The sequence below is a fragment of the Falco naumanni genome, chromosome 10, assembly GCF_017639655.2.
Source record: "Falco naumanni isolate bFalNau1 chromosome 10, bFalNau1.pat, whole genome shotgun sequence".
Taxonomy (NCBI): Eukaryota; Metazoa; Chordata; class Aves; order Falconiformes; family Falconidae; genus Falco; species Falco naumanni.
This window is the reverse complement of record NC_054063.1, coordinates 26,169,266-26,185,066: the sequence shown is the minus strand read 5'-3', so window position 1 is coordinate 26,185,066 and position 15,801 is coordinate 26,169,266. Positions and strand designations below refer to the sequence as shown.

At 42.4% G+C, this 15,801-nt stretch overlaps 1 protein-coding gene across 2 annotated transcripts in view; it reads left to right on the top strand.

Moving 5' to 3' along the window:
- The first annotated feature begins 6,235 nt into the window (after nt 1–6,235).
- Nucleotides 6,236–15,801, top strand: part of PHACTR3 (phosphatase and actin regulator 3) — a 113,932-nt gene continuing 104,366 nt past the window's right edge. For both annotated transcript variants that reach the window (XM_040609248.1, XM_040609247.1), the window contains exon 1: nt 6,236–6,861. In XM_040609248.1, the coding sequence (XP_040465182.1) occupies nt 6,753–6,861 (109 nt within the window). In that variant the 5' untranslated portion in view covers nt 6,236–6,752. The remainder of the gene's footprint in view (nt 6,862–15,801) is intronic.

The following is a 15,801-nucleotide window of genomic DNA, read 5'->3' as shown; positions in this document are numbered from 1 at the left end:
CATTCCTTCCATTTTTCTTCGTCAGTGGGTACATGAAGCGAGGAAGGTGACTATTAAGCTGGCCACACCAGCTTCCTGACGCTGGTTTCACTAACACTGCCAAGCCTGGACTGCAGAGCACCTGGGCAAGCCAGGACCGTTACAGATCCCTCACTAGCTTGGGCTGGCTGTTTGTAGAGAGAGGAAAAGTCCTAGATTTTCACAAAATTCAGTTAAGACAGAAATCAAATATTCACGGATGAATCATTAGCAAGCAAAGGGCTAAACAGAAAATAAAACAGTTTCCAGCTGTTTGGAAATCATTGGGAAAGCAGACTTCCCTCCTCCCCTTGTTAAATCAGGAGGAAAAACAAAGTCTTTAAACAGCTGATACAATCAAATTTTAACTAATGGTATTTATACAGTGTTATACAGGCCTAAAATGTTTTTGTGAAGCGAGGATCCCGATTGTATGGAGCTCAAGTTAAACTCCAGGCCAAGTACCTGCCAAGTTGAGACAAATCCTGGTTAAATCTGTTGGAGTTTGAAGACAGGGCTGGACTGGGATTGCTGCGCAGAGCCTTCCTCAGCCTCCACCCCACCGACGTGTGTGGCAAATCCCGTAGGAAGCACCAGCCCCTGAGCAAGTTGTGTTAAAGCCTGTTAAAGCTTAAAGGGAAAGCTGGGAAGAAGTCCCATCCACAGGGCACGTGCCCCTGCAGGAGCCCCCCTCAGCACCCACCACCCTGAGGAGATGGCTCCTGGCCCACCGGCAGCCCCACTGCGGCCAGCAGGAACTGGGGTCCTTCCGCAGGGGAAACTTGTTTTAACGGGAGAAATTATGCACGTACAGAAAAGCACCCTGAGGGGAAAGCAATGATGAGGGCAAAACTAAGTCGGCGGAAAATTTCCTTCTAGGGTCAGCTAAGATCTTGGCTGTAAGGACACCTCCAGGCCTAGAGATTCAGGCCAGATGACACAGATTAAAACACAGATGAGGCACAATCAGGTATTTTCTCACACTTAAATATATCAGAGGACAATCTTGTGATTCAAAGTGGAACCTCCTAACTCCAAACTTTAACTTTTTCTGGGATCTTACATTGCAGTTATTTTATATTTACAACACACCCTAATTTTGTTAAGCTATTTCTGTTACCCTGAAGTCTAAAACCTGTTCCACTTATGTTACAGATGTAAAAAGAAACATTTCATTGGGTTTTCCCATATTAATTACTGGAACTTGCAGGGTCTCAGTTACACAGATATGGCTTTCAGACCTCCCATGTCTGCAGTTTTTCATAGTTTTGGATATCAGAGACCACGGAATATTTTGAGGATGAAAGTGAGAATAATAGGGAACTTCCAGCCACAGGCCTTCTTAAGAACACTGTGCCTGTAAAGAAGAAAAAGGTCTGCATACAAGAATGTTCATTCCCCAAAAGGCAACGCAGAAAGGAAGAAGATTTGGACCTGCTACGGAAGCTGTATATGCACCCCCTTTCCTCAGACATACTGAAGTCTAAGGGGAACAGAAAGTGGAAAGGAAAATTGGATTCATCCCTTCGGAGTTCAAATTGATGCGAACAGTACTTACGTGGCCCATCACCTCTAGCCTTGCTGGCACTGACAGCGCCACAGGAGTCATCCGCTGTCTCACACACACAGCTGCCTTTTCCCTGCTTCTTACATGCAATTATCATACCCAGCAGTCACATCCCTGTAACCCTCCGTTGGCCCTGGCATGTCACAGATATGACCTCCCTCCCCACAAACCGGTATGTTGCTGCTACTATTATAAGCTGCATAATGGGGAATAACTGACCTAAGAGTAGACGTTCCCCTTCTGTCACTACACCGCTGCCTAGAAGGACTTACACGTGAGTAGAGCTGTTGTCAAGAAGGCAGAGAGCTGAGCTGTCTTCCTTTACATTTTACCCTGCCTCTTTCTTTCTTCTTCCTTCACTTACAGAATGACAAAGCGAGTACTAGCGCTGTGAGAGAAAGTGAACATGAAAATCAGATGGGTGATTCCTAGAATAGCTCTTGAGTATCAGAGATTTTAAATGTGAATGTGTACATGAAGCCACCAACAAACAAGTCCCTGATGCTTATTCTTTCTTTTTTTTTTTGTTTTTTGTTTTTTTGTTTTTGTTTGCCTTCCATAGTAGCAACTGCATCATTATGCTTTGGAGAAGACATCTTTCAAGTCCTTGTATTTACAAAGTTGTGACTGCTGGATAATACTTACATCTCTTCTCAGTGACATGCATTTATCTTCTTGACAAATAAAGGCTCAAAATAGGCCCCATGTCCTCTTTACCAAGAGAGCATCTGAGGGGAAAAAACCCACGAACACAATGTAAATAGAGACAAAAGCCTTTTGAGCATGGGAATGCTCATATTTATTGTTACTGTAAACATACTGAATTGCAACAAGCTGGCATAAAATCCAAAAAAACTAGGTTAAGACTCACAAGCAACAGAAAAAATGCTTTCTGCTGCTGCATTGAAGAAAACTGCTCTGAGCAAGGCTATTTGTCCATTGGTCATCCAAACAATTTTAACATGAAGGCTGACACTGTCAATCCAAATGTATCCTGAACTGATTTTTCTAAATAACAGCACAGAAGGAAAGATCAGTTACGCCCAGAGATCACATGTAGGCTTCAGATTAATGAAAATGAGGTTGTTTAATATTCTGCTGATTTGAGAAAAACAGCACTGACATGACTCATCTCTTTCCTTTCTCCTCAGAGAATTATTCTTTTCTAACACAAGTTAGAATTTCTCTTTACATAACTAGATCAAGATACAGGAGGTCAGCTGTCTATCATACCAAAAGCAAATTAATCAAATCACACATACCATTTATATAATTGCATTTAATTTTTTTTTATTTCATAGGGAAATATAAGGGAAGGCATTTTCAAATGGACATGCGCTGGTTTGGTTGTGGGATATACCATCAAGTTAAACAAATTTTATTTTCTCTTTGTGTTCCTTGTGTGGGTATTTAATTTTAAGAAGTATTTTCCTGCAACTGAATGGATGGCAATTGCAGAAATATCTGCCACTAAGCTAGAAAAATCTCATCATAACTTTTCATCATAAATTTCAAAGGCCAGAAATCCTGTGAGAGAGAAAGAAACACAGCAGATCATTATACTTTTCGGGAAAATGTTGCCAACTTGTTTATCGCAAGACTGCTATAGTAAGAAAATAAAAAAAATAATAAAAGGACAATCATGTTTCTACTAATAGTCATTCTGATCCTGCACATGTTGTTTGTGACATTGATAGAATTATATCAAGGAGTAAAAGGGAATTCAAGGACAATTTTTCAGCTGCTCAGTACCCACAGCTAGAACCAAGCTTAGTTTCATTCTAGTTTCTGAAAGATTTACAAATCAATATATTGGTTAGTGCATGCCTCCATTAGCTTCTGTGAAAATGCTCCATTCCTTTTGGCATTGGTCCTTCAACATGAAGAAAAGACTTTGCCAGACATTTATTATTCCTGTCAAAAGCTTTGCCCCCAGAAGGAATGCAGCACCTTCTTTAAGGCAAGGGAATGAAAAGTGCAAACAGATAACATCATCATTATATATGAAACTTGAAAGTAAAAGACATGCAGATAATCATTCTTTTTACACAAGAGACATTATTTAGCAACATAGGTTTAAAAAAATTAACACAACAATCTTTTTTAAAATACTTCTCTTGTACCCCCTCCCCCAAACAATGACGGCTCGTTTGGAAATAGCAAGGTGGCCTGGGGCAGCTCTGTCAGCTGGCATGCACAGCACCTAGATTTATTCCCAGACTGAGTCTCATGATGCTTGGTTTGGCAAGAATGACAGAAAATGAAGTGTTTTAACTAAGTTAAAACAGTAAAGCAGATTCCAGCCTTGTTTGATTTCTATTAGACAGTATTTTAGGATCCAAAGGAACCCTGTGAAGCATCCTCTACTGAAGCAACCAACATGTGAACTGGTTAAAAAGATGTCAGTCTCATCTTGTGTGCTTCTGTGTGGTACTACAGCTGTCTTGGAGGTATTTTCTTGTGTTGAAAATATTTTAATACATTCAGTCTTGTATGAGTGCTTAAATCTGATATGGAAATTTTCAACTACATATTTTGCACAAGAAATCAATATCATTCTTCATTGCAGAAGGCAGGTGTATCAGTTAGTACAGACTTCCACAGAATTCACTAGAAGCCATCAGCATTTTCTAGCATGACCTAAAAGCTATGCAGAGAAAAAACATTTAAAACTTGTACTTCCTCTCTTTTCAGGACTTAAAATAGATTTGGCTTATTATTTCACTATAAAGGGGAGATTTCTTATGTCAGATGGTGTTATCTATATGCACAGAAAAAAAATCTATCAAAAGTAATTTTTAGAGTTCATGACTCCCTTTTAAAGTTGAGTCATGGCAACTCAGAAGTTTGGCTTGAGGGGGAAAGGAGTACGAAATATATCCTGATCTCTTTAGAGCATTTCTTAGACAAATGTTTTGGATTTATTTGTTTGTTTCCCTGGAAATCTTTTATAGCCTGATAAAAATGGTTCATTTAGCTGTTTGGAATTATGATGAGCTGTTTGACTAGCAAGGCTTAGAAGAAATCACAAAAATAAACACTGAAAAAGTATTAAATTGGCAATATTAAACTCTCAAAAAACCCCAACTTACAGAATGCCCTCGCTACCTTAATTTATTCCATTGTATTATGATATAGCTGAGACTTCACTACCACATGCTACTTTTTCCTTAGGATCTACCTTATACACAGTAAGAAGGGATAGCACTCATTGAATGAGAAACTCTTTGATATTTTGTTTCAAACCCTTTGTTCAATTTCTGTTCTTGTAACAACATTCAGCCTCATTGTTAGATGCACCAGCTTACCCCAGCCATGGGCAGACATCACTGGAACAGCCACGCTCAGGCCTTGTTCAAGTGGAGTCTTTGAAGCAAATTTTCTTATCATGCTCTACATTAAATGCAGGCCCACAGACTTTTTTTTTTTTTTTTAGATCACATAGCTGACCAAACCACAGTGAATATATAGCCCACAGGTGACCCCTAATGAGACGTGTGCAGCTGGATAATTTTGCTACTCCTATCACACTGAGAAATGTATTTCCCCTTTTTTCTTTAAGCAGATGTGGTGAATTTTGGGTTAAAACCTCCAAAAACACAACAAAGGGGCAACACCACAGAACTACTTCATTTGCCCCTGCTTTCAGAAATGGCTCAACCACATCTGCTTTATATACCACACGCAAAATATTTCCCACATGTTTCTGTAAAAACAAATACATACGCAAGCCAATGACGGCGTTGGTGGAACATTCTCTGACACAAAGTTTCATCCCCTAAAACTTGGCAAACTTCTACCTGCCTCAGGGTAGGAGCTCGGTACAGCCACTGCTCCCGTCTGCCTGGGGAAGCTCCTTGCAGGTACATGCATTGCCGAGCGCACGCTCCGTACAAAGCCAGAAGCGACGCTCGCTGCACGCCCCCGACGCTACCCCGCTACTATAAATAAGGGGAGAACCTACGTGCCCCCCCCCGCGTGCTGCCGGGGGTTCTACAGCACTTTACCACGACAGCGAGTAAGAAGCGTCCCTGGGTTTTACGGGTCAAATCCCCAAGCAGCTCCCAGCTGGAGCCACGGGCGCACGGAGCAGCCCCCGGCTGGCGCCCGCCGCCCGCGGTGAAGAGTGCCCGCTCACCGCAGGAGAAATTCCAGGAGCGCAGTCACGCCCCGTGAACAGATTCCCAAACCCAACTGCAGAGTGGGAGCCGACATGCCCCGTTTCCCAGGGTCACCGTGAGACACCTCCCGCGTCCCGCCGCTGCCCCCGCCTGAAGGGCGGCTCGGCACAGCCCCGCCGGCTCCGCGGCACCGCCCGCCGGCGCCTGCCCAGCGGGGCGCGGAGCGGGGCGCGGAGCGGGCAGCCACCACCCGCGCGCCTCCCGCCGCCGAGGGACCGGCGCTTCTCGTCGCGCGTGGGAAGACCCCCGGGCCCCCTCCCTCAGCCCCGGCGGAGACCGGCGACGGACACCGAGCCCCGCGGCGGCGGGGGCTGCCCCCGTGCCGGAGGGTCGCGCTGGGTCGTCCCGCAGGGCGCAGCGCCCCGAGGGCTGCGAAGGACCAGCCGGGGCAGGCGCTAGGGGTCCAGCCCGGGGGTCCTGCCCCCTCGTGGGCGGGGCGGCCCCTCCCCGCGTCGCCGGTCACGTGCTCTCGGCCGGGGCGGAACCCCGGAGCCACGCGCACCTGCGGCGGCCCCCGCCTTTGTGCAGTGCAGGTGCAGCGCCCGCCCCCCCGCCGTGACGTCACGGAGCCGCTCGCGGGGCACCATGGGAGAATCCCAATGTTTTCCAACGGATGCGCTCAGCAGCGCGGCGGCTTGAGGCGACTCCGGGAGCGACGCTCGGGGGGGCGTCCCGGGAGGGGGCGTCCCGGGAGGGGGCGGCGGCGGGGGGCCGGGCCGGCGGCCCGCGCCCCGGCTCTTCCCCACCCCGCCAGGCAGCATGGCCCACCCCCCTGAGGCGCCCGAAGCTGCTCCCTGAGTGCCCGGCGCCGGCGGAGCGCCCCGCCGCAGCCTGCCCACGGCGCCGGGGAAGATGCTGCCGCGGCTGGTCTTGCCCGGCTGACGCCCCGCCGCCGCCGCACCCCCGTCCCCATTGTCCCCCGGCCGCCTCCGGCTCCATGAGCGCCTCCTCCTCCCCCCGCCTCTGAGCTTCCCGCCCTCCACCTCATGGCTGCATCGGAAGAAGGGACCGGCTGCTTTCTCCCGCGAGGCAGGTCGCAGAGTGACCCCAGCATCCTCACCGACCCCGCGGGCCCCGGCGCCGGGGAGCACCCAGGTAACGGCCCCGCGCTCTCCGGCAGCGCTAGCCGCGGTGGGGGGCGGGCGCTCCGCGGGGCTGTAGCACGCCTGGCCGCGGGCACGCAGCGGGGACCGTGTTTTGTGCAAGTGCTGAAGTGGTGCGGCGGCGGAGCCCCGCACCGGCTGGCAGCGCGGCGTCCCCGCGGCTCCCCGGCGGGCGGGGGGCTCCGCCGCGCTCCGGCCTGGCAGCGGGGCGCGCTGCCCCAGGCGCTCGCTCGTCTCCTTTGGTACTTTGGTGGGGTGGGGGGAAATAAGGGCTAATAAAGCCGGCTGTTTGCAGGGGGTCACCATGGAGACGGGGGGAAGCAGAGTCATAATTAAACGCTTTCTCCCCACCAGAAGGTAATTTTCGCTTCACAGGGAGAAGCGCAATCTTAGGAAGTGTAGGCACAGAGGGCGGTGCTGGGGGACACAGCCCAATCGCTCGTATACAAATAGAATATTGTGATTAGATTATTTTTTTTCCCTTTAACAATGGTTAATGGTGTTTTCAGCTTAACTTCACTTTCAGGAATAACTCCAAATGTCTGTTGGTGGTGACTCAGTAATTTCAGATTGTCAGAATCTAAGCAATGATAAAACCCCTTTAGAAAAAAAAATACATCACTTTGATGTGATGTGATTGCACGGAAAGGAGCAACAACAAGCTAGAAGCAAAGGCTGAGAGCCAGTTTACTCTCAGTTTATGTGAATAGGTGGTCATACAAGAACTGGAAGGTTTCTTTATGAGAAAAGGAGTAATCAAAGCAGCGTAAGACAATGAATGGGGTGTTGAGCATCACTGCCCATTACACTGAATTCTAAACCTAGAAATGGGTTTGCGTTTTGGGATCAGCCTGGAGGAGACAGACCCTGAATGCAATTTTGGATTCAACTTTAGTTCCAGCCTTTCTCAGATTATTGAGTAAATAAAATATTCCAGGCTCTTTTCATACACCTGCTATACTGCTTCCTTCTGAGTCAATGAGGATATTAATATTTGTAACTATTTTAAGTTCTATTTATTTTGCCTTATCAAGCAATTCTGAAGCACCTCGCTCTGGAGTGAATTACAAATTAAATTAAGGCAAACAGTAGATGATTTATCTCTGATGCCCAACTGTTCCGATATCCTAAGTGAAGGGAACAAAGGACTCTTCTAACATGAACTGCTCGACTCACTCCCAAAGGGGCAATCTTGACTGAAAGAGGAATGTATGTTTCTGCCATTTGATTTCTGGAAGCAGAACTAATGAAAGGAAGGCATATGCAATCTCAGTTTTAATTCCGCTATATTATTTTCTGCTAATTAATTGTTTTGGCCTTTGTGAAACATACAACAAAGAAAGTACACAACATGTCTGACAAATAGACAAAGATAGAAACATTATTATGCTTTTTGTAAGAAGAAAGAACTATCAATACTAAGTAGCATTTTTTTCCCCCTAATACAGACTTCATCAGATAAGACAGTGTCCCATTGCATGGCAGAAGCTATACTAATACGCAAGGAAAGATGTCTTTTGTGGTATTGACTTATACATACACTATGTGGAGAGAAACAAAAGGTGATAAGTACATATGGTTTTTGTCCAGGTAGGTATAAATAGTTACTAGTAGAGTTAGCACATTTGGTAGGCTTTTCAGGTTTTAAATTCCTTTCTCAAATAGTATTGAACATCTGTGTGCTTCGAAGTGATAAAAAAATGAACATAGATGACTTAATTTAAATGATATTTTACCCTGCAGTGTTGTAATTAATCACTTACTATGAGCAATTTCATCCAATTGGCTACTCAAAAAACCGAAATACAATTTATACTAGTGTAAGAATTATGTATGCCATATGACAGAATTGTAACTTATTTCATTATTCTGGAAAATAATTATCATAACACCAACATAGCAATCTACAGACTCTTAAAAGAAAGTCTTAGGGGCGCTAAATGATACATGCAGAGTTTGTGTTTACATCCCAACCCTTCTGTCAGATGAACCATTTAGAGAAGTAAGCTTGAACATATAGGATTCTTTGATAATTTATAAACTAAATTACTTTTAATTAACATTTAAGTCATGCATTTAAATTACACTGACAAATAAGCCAATAAAAAAATATGGATATAACTGAAGGATCACTACAAAAACATTCCTGTATGGCATTTGAATGGTACAATATTCCCACTGGAGATGCACTCTTGTTTTGCAACATTTTCTTGAATATGATGTGGTGAAGGATTATTCTGCACCAATTCATTTGGTTATGTCTACTTTAGGGAAGTATACAGAGGTAGAAAATGTGGTAATAGATGAAGCCAGCATATACTCTAAAGAATTTTATGGGGTTCATGTGTGTTTGTTTAAAGACATCATTTATATTCCTGTTCCTGACCTATACAATTACAGTTTTTGTTTTTTTTTTAGCCCAGCTTTATACAGGAAATTTCAGTGACATAGCTGAGAATGTAGAGGTGGCAGCATACAGCTTTTCATGTATTTACCCAAGATGATTCCCTGATGCGATGCTGCATTTTCCCTTCTCTGTTGAAATGCCAGCTTAACAGTAGTATTGACTGTACACAGCATGATTACAAGACTTGCTGGCTGGCTTGCGTAAGTTCAGAATCTTCTGTCACTGGACATATGATCTCTTTTTTGCTGATACTGAGTAATGTAAACATCAGATTCAAGGAACTCAGGATGAACAGACTGCAGATAGCAAGTGTTAGTTCACCTTCCTATGGCTTTCATTTGCAGTTTTTTAAATGAACTGTTTGCTTGACATCAAATCCCAAAAGGAGTTTCCCATATGAGAACAAAGCTCAGATTTTTGAGTATTTTTGTTTGTGGTTTTGTTGTTTGTTTTTGGGTTTTGGTTTGTTTGTTTGTATTTTAAAAAAAGGACTCTTTTCTTCTTTCAACAAGAGCATGGAATAACTAACTGGTTCAGATAACCTTAGATGTTTGTTTTTGAGAAGTTCTGGACACTCGCAATCCTGACTGGTGCCAGCAGAACTGCAATTACTCCAAACCCTGAACAATCGGGGCTTCCTATCTAGTGTGCTTTTTTTCATAAAGCATTCACTGTAGAAATGAAAACCTATTTTACAACGTTGATTTACTGTAACAGATGTAATCTTTCAACTACAGTGAATTTTATCACATGCAAAAAACTTAAAAAATCAACACATGCCACTATGAGCTTATTAAAAGTTCCTATAGTAAGATAAACAAGGTGTTCAGTAAACTACACTAGAGGCAGTTAGTAGCTATTTATTCTAAAACAGAGATACTGGTTCACTGATTTAGATCCTTCACATGAAATTTTAGTTAAACAGCAGCTTCTCACAGTGATCATTTAAGATGTCACAGTAATGGTCTGAGTAGAAAATATGGAATTAAGTTATCTGTACAGGTTCTAATGACAAATAGATAATTTCACCCAGCATTTAAATGGTGCATTTAGTTCCTATTGATAGAGAATATTGGAAATAGTATAAGAAGGATAAAAAGGAATGAATGTTTCTTTGTTTTAAATGAATCAGTTATTTTCTCCTTTAAAACAAAATAATGCATTTCAGCCTGTGATTTAAGTGAACTATTTTATGGCCACGGAGCAATATTTTATGAGAATTACTATAGCACAGTGAACACTGGACTTCATATTTCAGTCTTTATTTGAGCACAGTCACTGGGTGAGCAAGCCTTAAAAAGCAGTATTTCCTGAATTTGAGAAACACACATCAAAATACTTGCATCTTGCTTAACTATGGACTGTCCCTAGACTGTGCTGCTGTTAACAAAGTGAATTTCATTTTTCTTATTGTGCCAGAATCACAGGAGAAGAATCACAATTAACACATCTTTCACTTGGAAATCCTCATAGGAAGGAGTTCTGAAACCAGTAGCATCCTTCCCTGCTGCCATTAAGATGGCTGTTCAATGTCCCATTGTTTTCACTTGAGTCTGGGAGAAGGCCAGAATATCCAAATGTATCAGATTTTGTGTGTAAAGACCCAACTTGATTGATTATAGATCTGGGGTTAGCTCTGAGCTGAAAAGCTACTCTAGAAGATATCATATCCTGCCATAACATTAAGGGGAATTTTTTGAGGCAGTTAAGAAAGTGTAAAAATGATAAAATACTAGTTAAGTTCTAATTTAAAAAAAAGTAAAGGTGATGGAAGATGATTTAGATGACAAAAGACAGCAATAACTTAAGAAAACATAACATAAAGAGGGATTTCATTAGTTCCAGAGATTGTGATTTTTTTCCTTTCCCCTTTCTTGTTCCCCTCCTCCATCTTTCCAGGAAAGGATCAAAAGATAAAGGAGAGTCTGAAGAGGGCAGGAGTATGAAAATCAGAGCAGATTTCAGTTATCATCATCTATCTGAGAGACACTTGAAGGAAGCCAAAATATTGCTCTCATTATATCCTTTCAGCAGTCACAGGACATAGAAAAGATTGACAATCTCATTTGATTTGTAGTCATAAAAGATAGCGCTCCACAGTCTGGAGAAGAGCACACCACGTCAAAACTCTGTATTACTTGAGGAGATACAGACAACCCTGACAATGTGTGAAAATGTCACCCCCTCCCTTAATTTTGGGATAATTCATTTTAATTTGTGTAAGTATACATTGGTACCATCATGTTTTCTCCCTATGCTGCTACTTTTCCTCCCAGGCACCATGCAATTAAAGAATGCTTTTTTTGGGATGGACATTACTGAGTTCCTCAGTGGACCTTGTGAGTGGTCCACCATGTATTCCTTCTCCTCCACTGTAGGATCTGTACCAAGGCAAGGAGCTGTTGTGGTCAAGTGGTAGTGATAGATGTTGTTAACAGCTATATTAATGTAATTTCTTAGGATTCTTGTTGGAGAGGACTGAGGAAGGGGGCATCTAAGCCTCTACACTATTTGCTGTGGTGTGCTTCAAGATCTGACAAGTTAAAGTGACTTCAGAATAGTTGTTCCAGATACGTACAGCTATGTAACTGCCAGACTCTATTTCCCTTTTTATTTCTATTAATACCGCATGTAATCAGCAGCACTGTGCACTGAATTAACTGAAGGAGAGAACAACTGCATAAAACTCAAGGCTCCTTCATGGCTGTTTCTAGTTATCATAATTCAAAAGTTTTGTAGCAGGAAACATTCTTGTAAGTAGCAGGAAAACATGCTAGGATGCTAAGAAGAGAACTGAAGCATTATGTTCCTTTACACAGTCTCTCTTTGGCTGAAGGATGATCTGTAAGAATGAAGCAAAGCCTCACAGGCAATATAAGGGCATCAGCCATCTAAGTAATGCTGAGGGAAAGTCATAACACAATAAAACGTCAAGTATAGGAATACTCTATACTAGGGTCTTCTCTTTATTCTTCTGTTTTAAGGCTGTAACCTAGCCTGAATGGACTGTACTACTCCCTTCATATGCCAATTATTGTTTTCTCATAACTTTTTAGGGTTCATTTATGCTACTAAAGATCTACACGTTGCTGACATGTTTTTGTTCCTTCAACAAGTTTTGAGTCTTGTGCATAGTGTTAGGGGGCTTGTTAGCAACTGGAAATCTATGCTTTTCCGCCTTAACCAAAAGGACACTGGTAAACTGCACGGTGTTAGAAGCTACTGGCAGGGGAGGTTTGAAAATGCAAAGGCGTATTAGAAGTATAGTAAGTCTGTGCTGCAGATGCTTGTAAAGAACAATGCAAAGGCAAAGAGAAAGGGGTGCAACTGGAGTGCAGATAGATTGATGCCACCTTTCTGAATCTGTTCTAGTCATTTTTGTTGCAAATCTATTCATTCCAGGGCCATAAATCAGAAAGTCATATAACCATGTGCTTAACTTAAAATGCGTGCTTAAGATGTAAGGAAATTGAGTGAGCACCAGGAGAGAAAAAGATGCTGTTGGTGCCCTGCCTGTTGGTTGGCTGGTGCTCTCTCCTTTTGCAGTCACTTAGATGACTGCAACTTAAATCAGGGACCTGAAGGCTCATCTGTGATGTCTTTAGCTGTTGCATACAATTTCAAATTTGATACTAATACTTCACCCATGTTTTCCACCAGAAACATTTTGGTTTCCATTTAATTTTCCTGTATCAACAAGTCTATTCTGTTAACAGAGTTTGTTTAGCCTCCATCGTATTTCTTCTGTCTGAAACGGGAAGTGTACCAGGTTTCCTACATCCTTTCCCAACACTCTTAATTTACGACCAAAATTAAATTAGCTAGTCAGTGCTTTTGCTCCACTTTATGACTCGACCCTATGTTTCATATATATAAAGTTTTGCGATTCTCAAGTTCTCTCACTCAAAGTTAGAACATAACCTGTTCAACCAAAGGGCTCCCAGTAGAAACTTACTGTGCCAGACATAATGGGGAGTGTGCTCAGGAATACTCAGTAAAGACTAGAAACATGCAGGGTATTAGTTTACTTAATATCCCATATCCTTTTACATTGAAATCCAAATTTAAGTCCTGTAAGGCTCCCCAAAATATTTATTTGTGGATATGTAGAGGGTTTTTTTAATGACACAGCACCAGAAAAATCATCACCATATTACCAAGTATTGCAATGCGAGTTTTACTTTAACAAATGGTTAATTGTGCTTTTGGGAAGGTCTTTTTCTTTCTCATCAACTCCCTGATCCCTTGCTGGTCTGATCTAACTGGAGCCCAAGTCCCTGTGATGCAGAGAAAGTTCACTGGAAGCACAGAACTCCCTTTTTTTTCTCTGTCCCACAGTGGAGAATCTCCTCCTACTCCACAAGCCCTCCTCCCTGGTGCATGACTCATCTTGTTTGCCTGGCAGTTCTTCTCCAGCGTGTTCCAGGAGGGGAGAGAAGGAAGAGGGGAGAGGAAATTTCCATTTCTGGAGAGGAGAATGGCTACAGTGCACTTGGGCAAGCTGCATAGATGTGACTCGATGTAGATTCTATTGCTCTGAATGTGTAGTTTTAGTACTGCACATATTTCGATTTGTGGCAATGGTGTGTTGTCATTATGTTGCATATTACTCAACAAGATGAACACTTAACACAAACTGCTTCATGCTGGTTGCCTGGGTATTTTACTGACTGAAACTCTACTTAGTTTATTTTTTGGGATTCAAGAGAGAGCTTGGTGAAGTTATGTTTTCATGCTACTTTTGCAGCAGTTAAATGAGATCGGTTAATAAGTATGCTATTCATGTTGAGGGTTGTTTTTAGGCTTTTCCAAGGTATGACTGTTCCCAGTGTTTGGAGATTTGTATTTAGCCAAATATTAGAGTTCTGTAAATGAAATAGAGACCTTTAATGGGAAAAAAAGAAAGTGTTTTACAGTTCTCTTTTATCCTAAATCCCAAGTTGGCAAGTAGTTTTAATGTTGCTGAAAAGATACTTACACCATTTAAACCTCTTTATCCAAGAAGGGGAAATACTGGTTATACACCCTTATAAACCTAGACTGGATTTATGAGAGTGAGGTCATCAAATTTGATTTACCTGGTGTTTTATGAACTTTTTTTGCACCTATAATTACTTCTGCATCCTTGAGTAATAGCTGAGGGTCCTGATTTCCTCCCAGCTTTACAGTCATTGTCTTCTGAGCAGAAAGATTGGACAGAATCCCACTTCGAAATGCAGAAACCTAAGGGACCAACACACAGTGCAAATGTGCATCTGCTCCCACATTCAGAGACCCAGTGCACCGCTGTTCTGATACTCCAGATGCTAGTTGCTTCTCTTATTCTCAGTGCTACTAGCAAAGCTCTTAGGACACATAAAGGATTGGGTCTAAATTTGAATGTAGCAGAGTTAGAGTAGGTAGTCTTATCACGTGTCAGAACTTTTTCACTAGTTGTCTGATCTAATAGTTTCTGTTACCCCTTGTTGAATCAGAATAAATTTATTAGTTCTAGAATGTCTTAAATAGTATGTCTCCCCTAGTTCCTGGGAATCCTTTCTCATGCACCAGAAGGAACCTAGTTACGTGCGCACAAGTTTTTTCTTCACACTTCTGTTTGGTTGCAGCAAATATACTCTTGCATTAACAGCAGCAGGGATAACATTGCACACTGTGAAAACAATGCAGGATTGATTTTTAAAATATTACATTGATATCTAAATAATGCATTTGCATCTTAGTGAAGAAATCTTTAGGTCTTTACAACCATCAAAGCAAGCTGTATCTCATACATCACACAGAGGAGTATTACAGGTCTGTCATACACTCTCTACAAAGGGCACTTCTGTTTCTCTCCTTAAGTCTTTTCATGCATCCTAAAAGAACTATCACAACTCACAAAAAAGATGTAGGCTCAGATTCTCCAAATACAGATATCTCATCTGAGAAATACCTGTGGGCTATATCTGAAATAATGCATGATTGTGCCAGTTGCTGTGCAGCATATAAAGAGAAACTGTCCCCACTTTAAGTAGTTGCAGTCTAATTTGAAAAAGACAGAAAACCATGAAAAAACCCAGGTGTTTCTTCTATTTTACATATGGGGAATTGAGCTGTAATTAATTGCCTTATCTGAGTTTCTGTAGGAAGCCAGTGGCACCACTGAAAGTTGACTCTGGAGGCTCAGTCCCATACCTTACCCACAGAAATCATACACAGCAGTACTACTGTTGTGATGAATGCTGCTTGTGTATCTAGGTGTTTCAGGGTCTAGTAATCAACTCATGGGAAAAACTGGAAGGGAGAAAAAATTGCTTTTTATGGAAAAGGAAATCTGTTCTCATTGTAGAGAACTTTATTTATTTATTAAAATCTAGCCGCAATTTCTTGTTCTATGGCTTCCAGTGTTTCATGTTAATAATAATGGAGAAAATAGTTTAGGCAAGTACATCTTGGAAATTTGGTGAATTAAGGAAAAAAATATTTCTGAAACTCTGCTCTTTGCATAATGTTACACTGGGACAGTTTATTTAAAATCACAGGCAA